This window comes from Otolemur garnettii, unplaced genomic scaffold (genome assembly GCF_000181295.1).
Source record: "Otolemur garnettii isolate 467f Iridium unplaced genomic scaffold, OtoGar3 scaffold00157, whole genome shotgun sequence".
NCBI classification, from domain to species: Eukaryota; Metazoa; Chordata; class Mammalia; order Primates; family Galagidae; genus Otolemur; species Otolemur garnettii.
The window spans coordinates 1,332,851-1,355,350 of NW_003852552.1; the positions used below are offsets into that span (position 1 = coordinate 1,332,851).

At 38.1% G+C, this 22,500-nt stretch overlaps 1 protein-coding gene across 1 annotated transcript in view; it reads right to left on the reverse strand.

Moving 5' to 3' along the window:
* Window positions 1-22,500, reverse strand: part of DIAPH2 (diaphanous related formin 2) — a 909,107-nt gene that overhangs the window by 148,764 nt on the left and 737,843 nt on the right. Inside the window, exon 26 of the mRNA XM_003799864.3 lies at window positions 11,157-11,252. Coding sequence (XP_003799912.1) covers window positions 11,157-11,252 — 96 coding nt within the window. The remainder of the gene's footprint in view (window positions 1-11,156; window positions 11,253-22,500) is intronic.

Genomic DNA, 22,500 nt, shown 5'->3' on the forward strand with positions numbered 1-22,500 from the left:
TTTTTTGGCCAGGGCTGGGTTTGAACCCGCCACCTCTGGCATATGGGGCCAGTGCCTTACTCCTTTGAGCCACGGGCACTGCCCTAGTAAGGTTCAAATTTTAATACAGAGAAGAGATATGCCCAAAAGCTTAACATAAATTGAGGGGTAGGGAATACATTCATTTTCAGGTGAATCTGGCTTCTTTGTCCACTGGGACAGCAGATGGAATTCTGAAGAGAGGAAGCAGAGCTTATAATTTCTTAAGAAAATAGTTAATAATATACCAATGTGCGTGTAGGAGAGAAATGAGCCCAGAATCAAGGCCACCAATTAAAACAAACATTTCTTTTCCTTTAGTTATGAAAGCTTTTAATTTTTTTGAAAATTTAAAGTACATATGACAGTCTGATGAATGCCTTGTTGGTTTTTGTAGTTGCAAATGCAGAGTTACTATTCACATTAGACTGGTACTGTGCACTTGACACATAGGATTCCAACTATTTATTCCTGAATTCAGTTTTGTTAAATAAGCAGGTAGTTGTGTGAGCTTAGCTACCAACATTTGGATGTCTGTGAATTTCCGGCATGTACTTAAAGCTGCCAAGAGAAATTTATTGATGTGTAATAATGGTTTGTCCTAACTTATCCTATATTCCCATATCTAAAGGGAGCCTGCTGTATTCATATTCTCATGAAAATCAACTGGAATTGACCTTATCTCCTAATGTACTGCAGAGATCACCAATGAAGAAATGTGGAGCAGAGCTGATTATATTGAGTATGAGAACAGACAAGCAAAGGTGATTGAAATTTCTGTAGAGAACATCATCAGTGCTTGCTTAGAACCATTTTGCATATAAATAGGGCATAAATGGTCTACGTTCAATTTGTTTTCTAATTGTCAAGAATGATCAAGGTTTGACTACACAGCAATCTTCTGTTTCTAGTGTCCTTAATGAAAACCCAAATTTTATTAATCAATACAAGTGTATGTCTGTCCCAAAAGGCAAATTTAATTTTCATTAAAATGAAATAAGGCTCAGTGCCGGTAGTACAGTGGTTACAGCGCCAGCCACATACACCAAGGCTGGTGGGTTGGAACCTGGCCTGGGCCAGCTAAACAATAATGACAACAGCAAAAAAAAAAAAAAAAGGCCTGGTGTTGTGGCGGATGCCTGTAGTACCAGCTACTTGGGAGGCTGAGGCAAGAGAATCACTTAAGCCCAAGAGTTGGAGGTTGCTGTGAGCTGTGATATCACAGCACTCTACCCACTCTACCGAGGGCAACATAGTAAGACTCTGTCTCCAAAAAAAAAAAAAAGAAAGAAAAGAAATAAAAGGAAAACAAAAACAAACAAAAAGTATTTTACCATCTTGGCGCCTGTAGCTCAAGCGGCTAGGGTGCCAGCCACATATACGGGAGCTGGTGGGCTGGTGGATTCAAATCTAGCCCAGGCCTGCCAAACAATGACAACTACAACACCCACCGTCACCGCCAAAAATAGCCGGGCGGTTGTGGTGGCCTGTAGTCCCAGCTACTTGGGAAGCTGAGGCAAGAGAATTGCTTGAGCCCAGGAGTTTAAGGTTGCTGTGATGCCACAGCACTCTACCAAGGGCGACATAGTGAGACTCTGTCTCAAGAAAGAAAAAGAGAATCACTGTGATAAATGTTTTGTTTTCTCCAGGGTTAATGTCTTTGGCTCACTGCTCTATGCATTTTCCCCAGATTATCAGACTCACTGTTGTATTTTTAACTATCACCTGGGTGTTGATTACTTCTCCAAGACTCCTAGTATTTGCCCTCCAGTTATTGCCAATAGGTAATCGAGTTAATGTACCCTGCTGAGAACACTGAGTGGCTGGCCTAAGGATGATTTAAGTTGTCTCTTCTGTACCTCCTTTCCTCCTCTCCAGAGAACCGAAAATGTACCATGCCCTGCTCACCCCTAACTTTCACCCCTTGCAAGCCAGTTAATTCTAAAGTGGACAAAGGTTTTCTGAAGATGGTCCCATCCTTTCTGCCACCTTCCCCACCCTGTTCCCTGCTTCTACCCAGTTTACTCAAGAATATCTCTCCTCCACCTCCCATCCATTCTTTCTCTGTATAAGCCATGGATATTCTTCATTTTAATTTATGAGAATAAAACTCTGCATTGGATAGTTATGAATTACATATCATACAATAGACAAGAAAGCATTTTTTAATTGCAAAGCACTAGTATCTTAACTGTATCACATAGTATATGCTTAATAAATGTATTGCAATAAATGTACTGAAATAAGGGAGGAAAGCCACATATCTGGAAGTAAAATTATGTATAACAATCAACGACTGATAATTCTATTTAAGTCTCTTGAGAGGGCTCAGTGCCCGTGGCTCAAGTGGCTAAGGCGCCAGCCACATACACCTACGGTGGTGGGTTCGAATCCAGCCCGGGCCCGCCAAACAACAATGATGGTTGCAACCAAAAAATAGCTGGGCGTTGTGGGCGCCTGTGGTCCCAGCTACTTGGGAGGCTGAGGCAGGAGACTCGCTTGAGTCCAGGAGTTGGAGGTTGCTGTGAGCTGTGATGCCATATCACTCTACCCAGGGGAATAGCTTGAGGCTCTGTCTCAAAAAACAAACAAACAAACAAACAAACAAAAAACTCCCTTGAGAGTATCTAGAATTCCCTGTCAGAACCCCTGGAAGAGATACAATTTATCTTTTCATTCTAACTATGGTTTTCTTTCCCTCAAGCCTTAGCATTTAAGGTATAGAAGATATTCTTCATTATTTAACCCATTGGAACCTGGCTCTTAACCCTCATAGTTCTACTGAAACTGCCTGGGAGAAAGTTAGTTGTAACCTGCTAGTTGACACATCCATTGTGTGTCAATTTGTACAATTTATAGTTTTCACTCAATTTATAGTTTTCATTCTAACCTAAATTTCTGTAGGATGTAACCCTTGTTGACTACTTCTCCTTTCTGAAATTCCCTCTACTCTCAGTCTTCTAGGTACACTTCTGGGTTTTGTTTTTGCTTTCAGAGATGGAGTCTTGCTATGTTACCCAGGCTGCACTAGAACTCCTAGGCTCAAGTGATCCTCCTGCCTCAGTCTTGCAAGTAGCTGGGACTACAGGTGTGCTCGGCTCTCAGGTACCACTTTTAGTATATCTCGTCTTCCTTTTCTGATCTTTTTTTTCTAAGTACCTTTGTTTTTTTTTTTGCAGTTTTTGGCCAGGGCTGGATTTGAACCTGCCACCTCTGGTATATGGGGCCGGCGCCCTACTCCTTTGCGCCACAGGCACCGCCCTAGGAACCTTTGTTGATTTTTCTATTTGCCTCTAAAATACTATAACTTCCCAAATGTGCCATCTTCAACTCTCTTTCCTCTCTTATTTGACACATGTTCCCTAGGTGGTCCCAAGGTTTCAATAACCACATATGTGCAGAAGTCCCCAAATTCTGTTATCTCCAGCCTCAATGCCTCTTGCCTGTGTGTGTGTGATCATGTAATCCCCTCCTTTAAAACCCCTGTTGGCTCTCTGCTGCAACAAAATTTTCATCATTGCCACTGTACTCTTTGGTATCTCCACCACATATATTTGCCATTTCCTTTATCTGAATGCTTACTTTTTCTGTTCCCTCCCAGACAAACTACTAGTCATCCTTCCAAGTCCAAATGCCACTTTCATCATGAAGCCTTTCTTGAATTCTCTAGGCAGTTAGTTGCTCTTTTTAGCACTTTCTGCACACTTACAACATGAACGTTGTATCTCTGTCTTTCCCATGAAACTCTGAGTTCTTAAGGACAAGACCCATGCTTTAGCCATCTTGCACTTCAGGGCCCTGGCACTGCTGCCTGACCCCTAGTATTGATCAATTTGGATGAATGTCACACTTTCGTTTCTTTGCTTGAATTACTTTTTTTTTTATTAGATTTTAATTATACATTACAAGATCGTGAATGCAGTGTGGACTAAATGAGGGTTAGTGCATTAGTATAAGATTCTAACATACATAAAATAGAGACTGAGGAACGTCATGGGAAAGAACTCATCCTCAGAGAGAAAGTAGTAAACATCTTGGAATGAATGACCAGCTTGACCTAGTAATAATAAAAGAAAAACAAGCACAAAAACCCAACAGACCTGGGTCATTAAGGAATGAGGAAGACAGCAAGAGCTACATGGGGGCGGTGCCTGTGGCTCAGTGGGTAGGGCGCCGGCCTCAAATACGGAGGGTGGCGGGTTCGAACATGGCCCCGGGCAGCTAAAACAGCAGTGACAACTGCAACAAAAATAGCTGGGCCTTGTGGCGGGCACCTGTAGTTCCAACTACTCGGGAGGCCGAGGCAAGTGAATTGCCTAAGCCCAAGAGTTCGAGAGTTAGAAGTTGCTGTATGCTGTGATGCCATGGCACTCTACTGAGGGCGACAAAGGGAGACTGTCTTAAAAAAAAAAACAACAACAACAACTACATGGTATCTTTCATTGGCTCATCTTTGGCTCATGCTGTCTAGGGCCAAATCACCTGGAGATCTGGGGGCTATAATTTAAAACTGCAACTTGTTTCTTCAAAAATGCCTGTGAGGGTTCAGGCATAAGCAGTACCTGGTACATGGGCAGAATGCCACCCTAAAGGAAGAGGCAAGTGTTTCCCTGTATTTTGCCAGAGACCACTGTCACAGCTCTGGCCTCGTTGAAGGCACAGAAAACCGCAGGTGTGGAAATGTATTATACAGGCAGAGGTGCAGGAACAGTGGCGTGTGTCGTTTCTGTTTGTGAAATGCAGCCTGAGAATTTCCAGGAATGTTTCCAAGATCCCTTACAGCAGCCGAGGCTCTGAGTTTGTATGTGGAGACAAGAGCATGGGAAATCTGGGTTTTGTTATTTATGTGAGGCAGAGAGGCCTGGGAAAATGCGGGGTCTTGTGCTGCCGTGAAGTTAGTTTTCTCTCATGCTGAGACTTTGTTTATTCCTGTGTTGTAAAACATTGTTCCTTGTCCCTTATCTGTTCTCAAATGGCAAATTATACCTTCTCATTTATACTGTTATCTTGCTGATACATAAAACGAGGATCATGGGTCTCCTGAGTTTCTCCTGATTTTTCAAATTCAGTTTTCTTGGCTACCCTGTGCGGTTCTAAAACCCAAATACATTTACTCTGTTTCCTGGTTTCATTTCTTCATAATATACCTCTTGTGTCTTTTGTGACTGGCTGAAACTATATATCAAAATCTAGTCACAGTCAAAATGGCTGGGTTATATATCCACCTATTGCGGAGAAGCCCATCTATATTTTCTTCCGGTTGGCAACAGGTAAAGAAGTCGGGTTGGTTGGGGGGAGGCAAACAACCTCTAGGAGAAGCTACTCGGTAATAAAACAGATGTGGAGTTGTGTGTTTGTAATCTAAGTGTGGTTTTTCACTCCTGCAAGGTTTTTCTCTAGGGTGCTTCGTTTTCCTCCAGAGCTTACCTTTGATCTTACAATGATAAAGTAAGGAACACTGATGGGCAATTCTTTATAAAGTAGTTTGTAAACATATGGAACTTATTACCTTAAGTGTTAACAAAGGATTCTTTTTTTTTTTTTTTGAGACAGAGTCTCAAGCTGTCACCTTGGGTAGAGTGCTGTGGCATCATACCTTCCAGCAATCTCCAACTCTTGGGCTCCAGTGATCTCCTGGCCTCAGGGTTTCTATTTTTAGTAGAGATGGGGGGAGGTCTTGCTTTTGCTCAGGTGGTCTCGAACTCGTGAGCTGAGGCAATCCACCCACCTTATCCTCCCAGAGTGCTAAGATTACAGGCGTGAGCCACCACACCCAGCCCGTTGACAAAGGTTTTAACAAAGAGGGTCAAGAAAGATTTAGCACAATTCATAGATAATAGATCCATACCAGGTTCTTAAGGGCAAACAAGATGTTGCCTTCGCTCACAAAACTTCCAGAAACAATAGTCCAGAGACACAAAAAAGAGAGGTGAGGGGTTGGGGGAAGCTACTCTAACTCTCTTGCTGCATGGGCATGCTATCCCTACCTCTAGGATAGCATGCATAAGATGTCATTGTGTTATGTGAACACATAGTATACATCCATATTTTCCCAAACAGTATGTGAGCTCCTTGAGGCAAGTATCCTATTTGGTTTTGTATTCTCAGTACCTAACCCAGTCTGGGCACTGAGGAGGCATTCAATAAGATTGCTTCACTGTTGAATGCATATTCTCTATCCACATATTTTCATCATGTACTCACTGCTCTGCTTCTGCATTCTGCCTCCCAGCTCCATCGCAGTATCTTAAGGCTACTCTTTAAAAGAGTCGCTAGAAAGCTCCCAAATAGCAAATTATCGCTCATTACCCTATTTTGATTCCAATGCAGCGTACATCATTGTTGAAAATACCCATCTCTCCTGCCTTCTTAATACTTCCCTCTTCCTTTGAACGTAGGACAATAATGTCTGCATTCTCCTCCTGCCTGCTCGATTGCTCTTTATCTTCTTTGCTAGCTTTGCTTTTAGCCCCTCAGTGGAGATATTTTCAAGGTTCTGACCTTGGTTCTCTTTTCTCTTAATAATCTCTCTAAACAATCTCTTCCATTTGCACACTATAAACAGAACAATCAAGAACCTAAACCATTTTGTCATGAAATCTACACCTATCATTTCTAAGAATCTTCTGAACATCTTGACCTTAACAGTCTACTACCGCTTTCAGTTTAACTTGCCCCAAACAAAATTTATCTTCTACTATCACCACTCCTTTTCCTGGATCTCAACAGTGTAGTTACCCAACTGCTTAATCTACCAAACAAACTCAAAACCCTAAAGTTACCTTTGACTCTTGGCTCTATTCCTCTGTCCCTAAATTATCTCCTTTGACTAAGAACATGACAATAGATTCCTAATTCATCACTCATACTTCTGTTGATGGAATGTTCTAATGTGTAAGAACTTTGATCATGTTCTTCCACTGCTTAAAAATCTTCAATAAACCCTCACTGCTAAAAAAAAAAAATTACATGCTAACACTTAGTCTCATTCAAGCACTCCATGATGTGGTGCCAACCTACTTTTCCAGAATTATCTTCACACTTCTACACTTTCTATATCCTGTTTTCTGACTTAATGTACTATTTGCCATTGCTGAAAATGCTTTCTACTTTCTTGACTCTGAGTTTTACTTAATGATGTTTCTTTTGATTAAAATGTCCATTATTCTCACTTCTAACTTCCTCTGCTGGAATCCCTTCTCGGAACTCACATAGTATGTCATTAACACCTCTTGTGTGATACCTATTATCTTCTCCCTTATTCTGTAGTCTTTCTGTGCTTTTCTTTATACCACACAGGATCTTATAACTAAAGAAATCTTATTTCTGCATCTTCCATTATGTCTCCCATAGCACACTTCATAAAACAGATGTACCAAAAAAAAAAAAATCAATGAAAATTTAAGGGCTTATTTCCTAATCTCTGAGTTTAACAATAGCAAAGCCTGTGATCTGGGTTAATATTCCGTAGTATATGTGGACAACCAGAGTGGCTATTTATTGTCTGTATGTATTCTGACTGGTTGGGACCCATGCTATATCAGATCTGATCACTTTCAATATGATTCCTGATATGATGGTCAACCTTAAAATGTCTTCTGGTGCCCTTAATTGAAATAGAACATTGAGCTAAATGGACCGGAGATACTATTTGGGAGCTCCCTTTGAGTTACCTAAGGTGATGGCTCTTAAGAAGGGGCACTGGCTCAGTGTGAAAGATTTGTAATTTAGGCAACTAATCATACCATATATTAGCATTTTGATTATCTAATGAAGAATACAGACTATCGCCTCATTTTCTTTAAGTAGGGAATTGAAAACATTGCAAGCAGAAAAACAATGGTAGAGCTATGTATTTTATATCCAGTAATTTCCATCTGTAAGTAATGGTAATAGAGATAGCAAGCACAGCAGTAGGTATATGTTGGCTGTCTGTGGTCCACTCTGATTTTTGAGTCTTATGGATATTTCTTTTCATTTCACTTTACTTGGGGAAAGTAGCTTTCTGTATAAATTAGCTTTTTTGCTTTTATCTCATCATGTTGGAGTGGAAGTTATTAAAAAGTAGCAAGGATGCCAGTGTTGAACAGGGAAAGTGTAACAATACTAGGTCTTAGACAGGAACCAAAATCAGATTCCTAAGAAACTGAAGACAACAGGGATCAGCAGGAAAAGATGATCTAGCTAGGAATGGTTGAGACAAGAAGGAAATCTGTGAAAGTGACTGGTTCTGCTACTTCTAGAAAAAGGCAAATATATGGGAGACATTTTGGCAAACTTACAAACTCTGCGCCTTCTGTCCTCTCTCTCTCACTTGTAGCTTTTTATACAAGATTTCCAAGGTGCTTTTCTAACTCCAGCCACTGTCTACCTGCAAATTTTACTTCCGGACATTTTCTTTGGCTACTGCCACTTGGAATGACTGCCACAGCTAAACGGGCTGATATTTTTAACCCTATGTTTTCATGGAAGCACTCCAGCTATGAACCAAAGGAGATCTCAATTTAGATTACTTGGAATCGGTACTGTACAATTATGCAGTTTGTGAACATATTCTTGGTGTTTCACAGTTGACAACACTATATTCCCTTGAGTACCAAATTCACAGAAACCCCAAGGAATGATCTCTCTCCCAGTATAGGTTTTCTAGAATCAGTATGAGGTGTCAGACTAATCAACGGGGGCTTTAGCAAATGTGTATTTTTAAAATAAACAGCCTAGAAAGATTATGGCAGTTCTTTTATGGCCCAAAATAACATGCTTTTACTTATCAGCTGCTTAACAGAGAACTGATACAAAAATTTTTTCAATTTGCATTTCACTGACTATTATTAGTCTGATAGTTCAAAGAAGAGCAGTGAAGTTTTTTTTTTCCTTAAGAGGTGGAAGGGGAGACTCTGATAAGATGATAGAACATTATTATTTTACAGATAAAGGCTGAGGATAGGTGGAATGGCTACCACATAGTTATAATTAGTAGTACTCCTAGCATTCTGCCATGCAATACTGTCTTAAAAAATAATATGAACACATAAATACAGATTTCGATTTTCTTTCCTACAGTCATCCACTCTTTTTGTAGCCTATTTTCAATGCTTTTGTGCCCATAAAGCAATCTTATACTCACTCCAACCAAAACACTTCTTTCTTCTCAACCAAGTCTTACCTTCAGCTAATCTCCCAAGGACAATCAATGAATAGCAGAGGTGAAATGCTACCCATTACTCATCAGGATTTACCCAAATGTTGGTATAACTTACATTGTTCTGCCATGAATTTCATCATTGCCAAAAGCTATCCTGGACAACTTAATACTGGGCCCCATTTCTCTCATTGGTATATTGGAGTATGATGGTTTTGAGAGCTATCAATTTCCATTCCAATGGCATATGATAACTTCTAGCCCAAATAGAGAATATTTTTTGAATTGTAAGCTATTTGACGCAAATCTTATTAACCCCAATTAAGTCAAGCTTACATATCTACTATTTAGTTTCCTTTTCTTATTTACTCCTCGATATAGTTTTATAGCTCATGGAGAGGACTTTCAAAATCAGCATACACCATAAATGGATAATTCAACTGTGGTACATGTACACCATGGTATACTATTTAGCCACAAAAAAGGTGGAGACTTCACAACTTTTGTATTTACCTAGAAGGATTTGGAGAACACCTTCCTAACTAAAGTATCACAAAAATGGAAAAGCAAGCATCCAATGTACTCAATATTAATATGAAATTAGTAGATAAGCAACTACATGCCCACACAAGAGAAAAACACATTTAAATTCAAGAAGGGGGTAGGGGTGCAGTAAGCTCTCACCTATTGGGTACAGTGCATGGGTATATGGAATATCTTCTGGGTAAAGGGCACAACTACAACTTGGACTTTACTTAACAAATGCAAACAATGTAACCTAATTGAATATAGCTTTATATTAATCTGAAATAATAATAATAAAAGTCATAAAAAACTAACATACTTAAAGTCTTCCATTACTTCAAGAAAGAGATGAACTAAAAACAGAAAACCTTACTTAGAAGAGGTAGACAGCTCTGTCCACTTGAATTATCCTAAGAGGCGCTATTATTTACCTTAGCCATAGGGTATAAACAGAGAGGGGGGACAACTTTTCAGTTCCACTTGTGTAAGGAAGGCTGATCTACTTCTTTTATGTTTTTCTCTTCCCCTGAGATAAACTTTCCTAGTGTGGCTTAATCTGTTACAAATCAAATACACAAACAAAAATTTGCTCTAGTGCTTTGGAATTTGGAAGTATCTTGGATTGTGGCTTTCTTCCCTTTGTGGGTAACAGAGAATAGACTAGACTGCAGAACCAAAATGGACTCTAGATGGCCAGGTGCGGTGGCTCAGGCCTGTAATCCCAGCACTTTGGGAGGCCAAGGAGGGTGGTGCCTGAGCTCATAGTTTTGAGACCAGCCTGAGCCAGAGCGAGACCTCGTCTCTCAAAATAGCCAGGTGTTTTGGTGGGTGCCTGTTGTCCCAGCTACTTCCGAGGCTGAGGCCAGAGAATCACTTGAGCCTAAGAGTTTGAGGTTGCTGTGAGCTATAAAGCCACAGTACTCTAGCAAGGGTGACAAAGTGAGACTCTGTCTCTAACAAAAACAAATAACAACAACAAAAAAAAAACAATAAAAATCAAAATGGCCTCTATAAAGAAGCACCGGCTCACTTTCCTTACCTGTGAATAGCTAAGTGACATCCTTAGGCCCAATTATGATACTTTTAGTGATTTTAATTACATTTATGGTTTGAAACCAACTTCTACCCAAACCACATACTTATAAAATAACAATTAAAATATTTAATATTAAGCACAGTGGGAGTCTTTGTTTCTGGTTTTTTGTTTTTTTTTGCCAAGTCTACAGTTACAGTTATTTGCAGATTTATTTACCAAGTTGAAACTTGTAATCACATAGATGTAGAAGCCTGCTGAGATTTCACACATGAACTGAGATCAACTGTTAAAAACAAAGTCTTACAAAAAAATAAAAAATAAAAAAACCAAAGTCTTCATAGGGAAGTAAAAAAAATGTTTTTCTTTTTTGGGGGTTGCTATTTGACTCTGAGCATTCACATTTTACAATAACACGTGACATAGAATGGGTTTTACCTGGATTCCTTGGAATGCGCTTTCTGCGGTCCCGGAATGCTGCACCTGATTGTAGGGCTTCTAGAAGATTATCCATCACACCAGTCTCATCACCCTCTGGAGGAAGGCAGAAATAAGAATTAATCTTGGAGCAATTAAAGTTAAACTACAGGAAAATAAAGGGAAAAACTCCTGTCAGATTTACATAATACCCCTAAATTAAAGACATATATCTGTTTTAACATAATGGATCCTGTCAGTTTCTGGCACCACAGACTACTTTGCTTATTACGCACCATTAAGCAAAATTCATGCCAATCCCACTATTCCTTCAACTTAAAGACCTTGTCTTTTGTATTATTGATGACACGCTCGGTATGCAAATAAACAGTAGCTGATCAGCTTCCGCTGCCTTCCTGTTAAGATTCTTATAAGATATTCCTTAGCAAGAAACTACTGACCCGGCTTAATGCAATCAATGTGCAGGGCGTGATTTGATGAAGCGGAGTTACACAAGGTTAAATACTGATTATATTAATACCTTCAGCATTCAACCATCATCTGCGATTATCTTTAAAAACACTATTTGAAAAATACATTTGCATTCAATTCCTATTGAATCCATATCCCGTATCCATGTTGAAATGCTGACATTGTATAAAGAAAAGGTGACCACATCATCTGAAAGGCTGTATTTTACATTTGAGAGACATCAGTCAGAGTCTCACTTCCTTTTTAAAACACTATTGTGCGTCTAAACTTTTCCTATGGGAAAGAACCTTTAAGAAGTCATAAGTGGAGTACTCAAAAGATGTTCATGGAAATTCCTAACAGAAACAGCATTTAAAACATTTCACCCTACTCTTATCTTTGACAGCTCTGGCCATCAAAAACACTTTTAAGATTTGTTAGAGCATTTATCTCAAGGAGTCAGTTGCCAGAAACTCTCTACTACACTGTGGATAATCCATAGTGAGCTAAGCCCTCTCTTACCCATGGGCCTAGCTGATGAAAAGCAGTTGTTAAATGTGCGGGTGTAGGGTAGAGGACACTTGTAGTCTGGAAGGTTAAGAGAAGAAGAAAGGATAAATGAGGGCAAAGACATTGGTCCTAATGCTATTCCAAGGTTAAATTTAAACACTACTTTGTTTAGTGACTTAACTATGGGGTGGCAGATCACAGAGACAACTATATTCTCTTATGGGATAAGAAGAAGCTAAAATCTTTGATTAGGCTCTGAATTTGACTTGAGATGTCTTCAGTGTTATGACAACATATTTTTAAAAATGAAACTCTCTAGGGCAGAGCCTGTGGTTCAGAGGGGTAGGGCGCCAGCCCCATGTGCTGGAGGTGGTGGGTTCAAACCCAGCCCTGGCCAAAAACTGCAAAAAAAAATAAAAAAGGAAAAAAATAAAAATAAAAGTAAATAAACTCTCTAGGACAGGATGAATGAAAAAAGTGAAGGGAAACACAAATGTTTTTAGGTCTCATATTTGGTGAAAACAGGAGAAACAAAGTAGAGCCCAAAGATTAAACAGGGAAAGGGGCTTGTGCACCTTTAATATTCATTAAGGTCTAATACATCTGAACCATCACCTGCTGTCTTCAATAAAAGGAAAAGAGGAAGCTGGAACATATTCTTCTTAGCAAAGTATTTCAAGAATTGAAGAAAAAGTATCCAATGTACTCAGTCTTACTATGAAATCAATTTATAGAAGCTATAACCCAATTATAGCCCAAGAAGGGGAAAGGGAAGAGGGAGGGGAAGGGAGGGAAGAGGGGAGGATGGGTGGAGGGAGAGTAATTGGTGGGACCACACCTACGGTGCACCTTACAAGGGTACATGTGAAATTTACTAGGTGTAGAATATAAATGTCTTAACACAATAACTAAGAAAATGCCGTGAAGGCTATGTTAGCCAGTTTGATGAAAACATTTCAAATTGTATATAAAACCAGCACATTGTACCCCAGGATTGCATTAATGTACAAAGCTATGATTTAATAAAAAAAAAAAAACCCATAGAAAAGAGGAATTGAAAGTAGCTTGACATGGCTAGAATGTACCTGGGAGAATTAAATTTTATTCAGTAGCCACTTTACAGTTGTTAAATCTTTGTATCCTGACAACACATTGAGGTAGGTACTCTCTGTTTTCTGGGGACACTGAAACTTAGATGTCATACAGCTAACGTACAGAGGGGCCCAGGTAAGAACCCAGGTCGGTCTGACACCAAGGCCATCGCTCTTTGCACAGTGCATGGCAGAAGTTGAAATGGACCAGGTATATGATGGCCAGATGACAAAAGATCAAAACTCTGTGACATGGGACTTGAACACTACTCTATGAGCCAGCACAGTCCAATAGGCATATAACACAGGCCACAAGTATGAGGCACGTAAATAACTTTAAATATTGTAGTAGTCATATATTTTAAAAAGTGAAATTGATTAAAAAGTAAAATATTTAACATATATATATTAATGATAAACTTTATATTCTTTTTATCAGACTAAGTCTTAGAAATCTAGGGTACATTTAGTTCTACACACCTGACTCAGCTCAGATTAGCTACACTTTAGGCACTTAATAGCCACATGTTGATGGTGGCTACTCTATCAGATAGCACAGATATAAATAATAGAAAGTGACTTGATTATATTTATGCTTTAGAAAGAATCATCAGACAGCATTGTGGAGGATGACTCAGAGGATGGCAAGACAGAAGGTAGGGAAATTTTTAGGTACATAACACATAAAGTAACATTAAGAGACACACAAAGGCCTGAACTAACAGGAAAGCCGAGGGAATGGAGAAAATGGATATTTTGAAGTTATGAATACAATCCATGGGACTTGGCTGGGGTGGGTGGGTGGTGACATTAAGGAGGAGGAAAGGAGTCTAGACGACCATGGATAAAGAAGTTTGAGAAAATGTGATTTATTTCTGAGATGCCTAAGGAATATCTAAATAGGGATAGCCACTAAGAAGGTGGAAATATGGGTCTAGAACCTGGGAGTGAAGTCTGGGCTAAAGCTAAAGATTTGGGAGTCATTGGAAGATGGATGAGATTACCCTGAGATAGAGCAAAGGGGGGTGGAGGATGAAATTCTGGAGGACCCCAACTTTTAAAATAAATTTTTAAAAATCGCTAAGTAAAAATTGTACGCAGTATATTTACAATGTACAACATGATGTTTTGACATATGTGTACATTGTGGAATGAGTAAATCAAGCTACTTAGCATATGTATTACCTTCCTTATCATTTTTTGTGGTGAGAACACTTAAAATCTCTTAGCAAGTTTCAAACACGTAATATACTGTTACTAACGGCAGTCACCATGATACATAACATGTAGATCTCTTAGACTTACTCCTCCTGTCTAACTACCATTTTGTGTCCTTCAACCAATATCTCCCTAATCCTCCCACCCCTGGAGGACCCCAAGTTTTAACAGGCAGTCAGGAGAGGCCAAAGTACAAAAAATGCCTTTTAGAAGTACTAGCAGGAGAGAATAAAAGCACAAGTAAATTTTATGCATCCTTATAAAAATGACAACTATGAAAACTGCGTATCAAAATAAATATATGTAAACAAAGGAAAGAAAAGGATACAAAACATAAATACGCAAACATAAACATTCTACAATATGACAACATTATGGGTATTATTTTATTAAAATTCTACTTTAATGCCTTTATACATTTTGATTAGACTAAAAAGATGGAAACACAACTATGACATAAAGCAGAGAAGAAGTAAAAATAAATCCCTTTAAAAATAAATAAATAAATCCCTTTGCTTAACTTAGTAGTTGTCAACGTGACAACACTTATCAAAACAGTATCACACAAGATCAGTGTTTGGCAATCATTTTTCATTATTGTCCTCTTCCCCACCCCCAAAACCTTTTTAGAGCTTTTTTTCCTAATGTCCCCCACCTGTTAAAATTTAATGCCACAGATATATTGCATATCCATTTGTGTACTGTGGCCCTCTGGAGGGTTACAGACCATTGTAATGTCTAAGATTTTTCTCTACCCACTTTCCTAGGAACTAGTATCCGCCCCTTTTGGGGTAATATTGTCCCTGCTGAGAATGCATGTACTAGACGGTTGTGCTAAAAAAAAAAAAAAAAAAAAAAAAAAAAAAAGTCTTGTAAACATCACTGATGTATTAAAGGAAAGAAATGTAGGCTTCAGTACCTTATTAATGTTTCATTTGCTCCACGATAATATTCAAAGGAGCTGACTGATTTTCATGAAATGTCTAACCTTACTGAATCAAGGTTTTATGAATATAATCATAGGATGGATTTATATTTCAGTTAGTCTGCCTAAACCAAAGGGGAAGCCAACAAGATCATGTGAAAAAAGTTAGCCTTCATTTTGAATGAATTTCAGTGAAATTTGGTAGGTGACTGAATTGGAGGTTGACAGTTCACTTAGCATTTCCAAGTTTGCAGAACCATTAATTCTCACTTGGATGTGATTAGCAGTGAGTAGATTTTATATTTTGTCTGAATTTAAACAGAGGAAAAAATATTTTAAAGTGTTCTGTTTTCACTGAAAAAGAAAATAACACAGATACAAAAAAAAGTGGGTCTTTATTTTTAAAACTTACAGTCCCTATGTTACTGAGTCAAAGAATATCAAGGGGGAATTTGGTAGTGCTTTTTAGCCACTAAAATAGCAATATATGGGCATGTCTTAGAGGTAACAATTTGAAATTAGTTACAGATAATTTTAAGTAGCTAGCTAGGCTACATACAGTCTGTGGGCTCTGTGTGAGTTGCTTATTATTAGACAAAATGAAAGGCATACATTGCACCTTCTTTTCACCTTTCCCATATTATTTGTCATTTGGTAGATGCTGAATGCTTGCTAATATCAATTTTCAGTCTCAACATTTGCCTGTATTGGGTTGACTTGATTTCCCCAAAAGAATCTGTACATGCTACAGATTAAAATTAGGACTAAGTAAATTATTTATCCCTGCTATACTTTTTGTACAAGCCTATTCCCTGTTGCTTAGCGCCTACTTATTGAGAGACCATTTTCCATGGGTTTCTCACACTTCTGCACATTTTGTAAACAGAAGTGCTAATGGTCTTTGTTGTAGATTATCTTTGCAAGGATGTTTTTATAGTGAACAGCCTCGGAAGACATAGTATCTCCCTCTAGAGAAGCAGGCAAGTTTGTTGACTTTGAAGAAAGATTGTATCTCCCTCTAGGACAAATGTCAGGTGGGTTTGTTTGCAGTCCATTATAAGAGACTTGGGTTCCCTAAGCATGGGATCCCTTAGCAGTGACACAAACCCACTATGAGGGCAGCATCCACCTGGTCCTGCCTTCGCTTCACTCTCTGGGAAGTAGGGGACAAGGGAAGACAATGCATCTATGTCTTTGACCAAGGAGTCTTGTGTCTTCTGCCAGCATCCCCCGAACTGTGGTAGCCTAGCTTATAAAATCTCTGACCCTTCAAAGTTTTTAAAACTGTGCTCTCCTTCCTTTTTATCAAACACTATTAATTAGAATACTCCTTATTCCTCTAGGAACTTAAGCACCTAGTGCCTTGGACTCTCCCATTCCCTGAGACCCCATTCCAGTTCATTACACGTTGAAAATTGTCAAACTAAAGCCAATACTATAAAAATCATTTCCTAAAATCTTAATGACCTGGGCATAATGGCTTTAATTCACTGTTATAGCCTCCTTGAATTCTCAATTGCATAATTAAAGCTTTCTGCAAAAGTTGAGCTACTCAGAGTTGAAAAAAGTTGCTAGGAACCAATCAGTGTTAAGTGACCCAAGAGAAACAAAAGGTTTCTTACAAAAGGCAGGACCCTTCTATGTGAAGTAATACCTGCACCTATTAAATAATTTTTAAAAATAAAACTATGCTTTCTGTGGGCTCAGGGAGTTGGGGGAAGACTTCATGGAATGAATGGAGCTTAACATCTAACTGTAGATGGTCTGGGTTCTAAGATGTAGATTTCTTAACTCCTAGTACACATGCATGCATATGCTGTATCTGTGTGCGTAAATTTACAAATAATGATATGCACAGATACTAAGTGTGCAGTTTGACAAGTTTTGACAAATATGTACAATCTCATTCATCTATTTATATCATATAATTATAAGGAGATAAAAAGAGTTAAGATTGTTTTAAATAAGGTTAGCCATCTGAAATAAAATATGCATGGTGTGCACGATAACCCATGAGGAGAGAAACAGTTGAAAGACAGAGGAGTTATTGTTGGATAGGTAAGATCAAAGTTCTAAAAAAGCTTGGATGTCACAGCAGTAAGTATGAATAGCTTCAATGGACTCTAAAAAGCCCCTGGTAGATCTTTAGCAGGGCAGTGATGTGATGAAGTTGGCATTTAAGATCAGCCTCATGGTCATATGTAAAATGGACCATAGTCCATGGACCATTTGGATCATACAAAGAATAGAATTTAGAATGTAGTTTTCAGTGACAAATATTATTCTGTATATAAGCCTGGGTAAAGTATGATGGTCAATTTTGGCACTATTGATAAAAGAATAAATAGAAAAATAAAATTAGTTTTGTGAGCAAGTTCATCAGCAGTAGTAAATGGAAGCTGACAGCATAAGAAGGCAGTGATAAGTAGAATTCAAGAAAAATTGTGTCAGATTCAATCTGACTTTTCACACTATCTAGTGTGGTTCAGATGAAGAACGTGCTGCAGGATGCATAGATTTGTAGATGACACAAAATTAGAAGACTGATCACTTATTCAAGAAAAGGAAAACAAAATCCCCTTTCTGGGATGTGAAAAAAAAAAAATACTAAGGCTGACAACTACCTCTTACAATTTGACATGGAACACTAGGAGATAATCAAGACTAAGTAAAAGGCTACCACAATAGTGAAAATAACATATTGTGCTACAAGACCTTAATATTTATCACTAAGAGTAACAGTATAAATGAATCAGAAATAAGAGAAATCAAACCACTTGGCAAAGCCCTGTATCAACAGACACAGCAGAAGCCTGAGCAACTTGTTTTCCAGTCCATAAGCATCTAGACAGCTTCTACTCAATAGGAGGTTTTTATTAGTTTGTGGTTTACAGGCAGTCTCCAAGTTACAAATACCCACTGACATATATGACTTGCACTTAAAAATGGAGGCTATCATAGGTAATAGGTAAATGTACCTGTTCCAACTTACATACATATTGAGTTTAAGACCAACCCTACAAGGGCCAGGTGTGCTTGCTCATGCCTGTAATCCTAACACTCTGGGAGGCTGAGGTAGGTGGATTGCTTGACCTCAGGAGTTAGAGACCACCCTGAGCCAATGGCAGGTACATATAGTCTCAGCTACTTGGGAGGCTGAGGCAAGAGGATCACTTGAGCCCAAGAGTTTGAGATTGCTGTGAGCTATGACACAACAGCACTCTACTGAGGGTGACAAAGTGAGACTGTCTCAAATAAAAAAAAAAAAAAAAGAAGAAGACCAAACCTACAGAACCTATCTCATTCATAACCTGGGGACTGCCTGTAATTGGACGTGAATAAAGAATAGAGTTAATGGCCACATGGAAAATCAACAGATGGTAACTAAGATAAGTGTCTATGAAGTTATTTATGGCCAGAAAAGTATTCGAGAAAATCAAGATAATTACACAAAGAGATTAAAAGAGGGCATAACTAGAAAATATAAGGTTCTACAGAAAATAATGAAGGTAGGTGCTCCTGTTGAAAAGAAGAAAATTTTCAAGAGGGAGAAGAGGACACAGAAGCTTAGAAGACATTACCAGAAACCACAGGATGAGCTAGGGGCAGTGTAGTAATTACCTTATACAGCAGTTGGAAATGTGTCAAACAAAACAGGAAAACATTACATTCCCAGACTGAGGCCTTTCACAGTGGTATGTACCTAAAGTAAAATTAATCTCAGAGCAATTAAAGTTAAAACTACAAGGGAAAATGTTGGTTGGAGAGTTCATTCATTCTGTTATTTCATCTCTTTGCCAGAACAAGTAATTAACAGTTTCCTATAGTGAGGTAAATCATCAAATTCCAGATAAACTTCACAGTGACTACTACTCCTACTATTCCTAAATAATTTTAATTTAAAGTTCACGTTTTAGGTACATTTTATCATGGAATAAATACGGTGGTAGAGGTCATAAGCTAAGTGGATCTTCCCCCTTTAAAGTGATGAATGATAAAAAGGATGAGGCGATTTCTCTCCAAACATCTACATGATAGGTGTTACCTAAAAGTTTGTTGGGGAACTGAATTGGTGAGTTCACTTTCCTCAGGGAAAATCGACATCTGTATCTTAAAGAGAAGCTTGTTAACACAAATGAATTTCTAAAGGTAGAGTTTCAGTGAAGAAACTTTTCAGCAAAAGGCACCTTTATGGCAGTTTGCCTACGGTAAGAGAGCTTGATAGTAAATGGTAGTTAAAAATAATGTTTATGCTTATTCATTGTTTCCTAGTTACCTATGCAGTAGAAGATTGGGAGAAGAAAATTATACATTTTTTAGATAAACAAACACCCAATAAACTTGACTGTAAACTTGACTGCTTACCAGAAAAACCACTGTTGATGCCTCTGGTAAAATATCTCACATTCAATATTTTAAATAATTAATATTTCAAAGAGACCTTTGAAATACTCTATGTGTCTTATCAGAATCAATCATTTACTAAGGGCATGGACTGCTTGAGAAAGGAAAAGTAAGCACAAACAAACTTGGAAATAGAACAAATCTGATTCGACTCAAAACCATCTACCAACATAAATCTGAGTTTACTTTCTGAAAAGATAACAGATGTTTTTGGAGGTAGGAATATTAATACCTACCATTTATTGAGAGTTTACTATACATCGGGCACTATTCTAAATGATTTATATTGAATGCCCACACCAACCTATTTTATTTCCCAGGTAAAGAAACAGGGACAAATGTAGGTGAATTAACTTGTTCAAGTTCACATAGCTGGGAAGTGATAGAACGAGCATGAGAAGCCGGGGATGTCTTCAGTAGGGATGTCAATCTACAGCCCTTGTTGTAAAAATCCAGCCTACCACCTGTTTTTGCACAGCCCACATGTTAAGGATGGTTTTGACATTTTAAATGGTTCTTCAGAAATAAAAAAGAAAATATTTTGTACTATATAAATGTTTAGCAAAATTCAAAGTTCAGTCCCTAAGTTTCATGGGAATACAGCCAGCACATTCATCCTGTATTGTCCATGGTTGCTTTCATGCTACAATGTCAGAGTTGAGTCATTGTGACAGAGACCTTATGGCCTATGAAGCCTAAAATATTTATTATTTGGCCCTTTATAGAAAAAGTGTACCTACCCCTATTCTAGAGTATACACTGTCAATATCAAAACCGTTCTAGTAGCTGGGTATGGTGGCATGTGCCTGTAGTCCCGGCTACTCAGGAGGCTGAGGCAAAGAAATAGCTGAAGATGTTAACAAATGGAAAAACATACCCTGCCCATGGCTGGGAAGAATCAACATTGATAACTGCTTCTTAATTGCCTCCAATGAAAGGAACTCTAGACCTGGATTTCAAAATTTGCTTTTGGGCAGGTGAGTGCTATTTGAAGGTACTCAACAGTGGGGATGCCCCTGTCCATTGTTTGGGTTTGGATAAAGCCCCAACCACTTGGTTTGTGAGAGTGGGAATGAACCTAACTGTTTTGAGTTGGCACTCCCAGGGCTTATGAGGTGAAACTATGTGTTTGGAACCTCTTGAACTTCTCTTTATGTTGAGCGTTTCTCTGCATGGGTATGGATGCAGTGTATGGCATGTATATGTGCTGTTTGGTAAGCTCTTTGTCTCTATTTTCTTTTCACCTACTTTAAATTTGCTATTAATAATATCCTAAGCACAGTCTAAAGTCTGGGAATTTTAAATTCTCAACACCTCTGATGATAGTTCTCCTGCGGCAGGGTCTAATAGGTTAAAAGATTCCTCCATCCTAAGGTCTGTGAGATTAGAAGACATCTCTGTCCTAAGGCCTGGGGATTGAAAGACATCTCCATCCATGGAGACAAGCTGTCTGAAATGCAGGGACGTCCATTCTTGGACAGGGAAAGAAGAATGAAAACATAACGTATACAGATTTATGTAGAACTTCTGAGGATATCATGGATAGAGTTCTGAGATAAAAACTATTAAAAGTTTGTGTGTATATGTTTGTGTTTATGTGAGTTTTGGGGTGTATAGGTATTGTATGTCTGTATGATACCAAAAATGACTTATAAATAAAGGAGGGCTCATAAATTAAATAAGCCCTGAGGCTTTTCAAGTTCACATGAATTTAGTAATCTTTAATAAATTAAAAATTGATAAAATGGCAGTAAATATGTCTTCAGAATTGGCAATATACATTTTTTTTTTTTTTACAGTTTTTGGCCAGCACCGGATTTGAACTCACCACCTCCAGTATATGGGACCGGTGCCCTACTCCTTGAGCCACAGGTGCCACCCATCCATATACATTTTTGCCTTATTTTGCTGATCATTTTTACATGTGAAGGTATCAGGATTTGACACAAAGGTTATATAACTAAGAACCCAGCCAAACCAAAATGATCTGTGTTTCTATGAATAAAAACAGCTAAATCTTCTGAGTTACCTTCAAAAACAACCATGTGTTTCACTTTAATGTTCTTACTCTGGTAAAAATGTTGATATGCCTAAACAATAATTAAATTAGAGTAATTAAATTGGCAAATTAGAAGAAATAAAACTCTTTAGTAAATGATAGCACAAAACTAGAAACTTATGGCCAAAGATTTATGAAGATAATTTTGTTTTGGTCACTCTTTCTGAGTACTGGTCACAAGCTAGCCTGCTATATGTATATTGTGTTGCCATAGCAAAGGTCTTCGGCCTAGAAAAATTTCTAAAAGAATCCTTCAACTGTTTTTTTTTCTATAGTAATTTATTTTAAAATGAACAAACTGGTTATTCTTAGAATCCAAAGGTAATCTCAAAAACAAGCTTATTCTTTGAAAGTATCACATGTAATTGAATTTGTACTTAAGTAGAACAATGTATTGAGACTAGTTAGATTTTTTTAAGAGCTTTATCTTGATTTTTGTGGAAAAAAATGTTATGACTTTGCACTGTTACTTGAGATGCTAAGGATTGATGTTAGAGGTTTATTTGGTCTATAGTCAGGCAATGTCATGTCAATAAATTTTATTTTGGGAGATTGGTATTTTAGAAAGATCAAATTAGTTAACATCTTTTACTCAAGTATTGAACTTAAAGATGTTACATTGCTCAGAATATTAATTCTTACTAGAATACTTACATTTGTTACGTTGGTAAATTTTTTTTTTTTTTT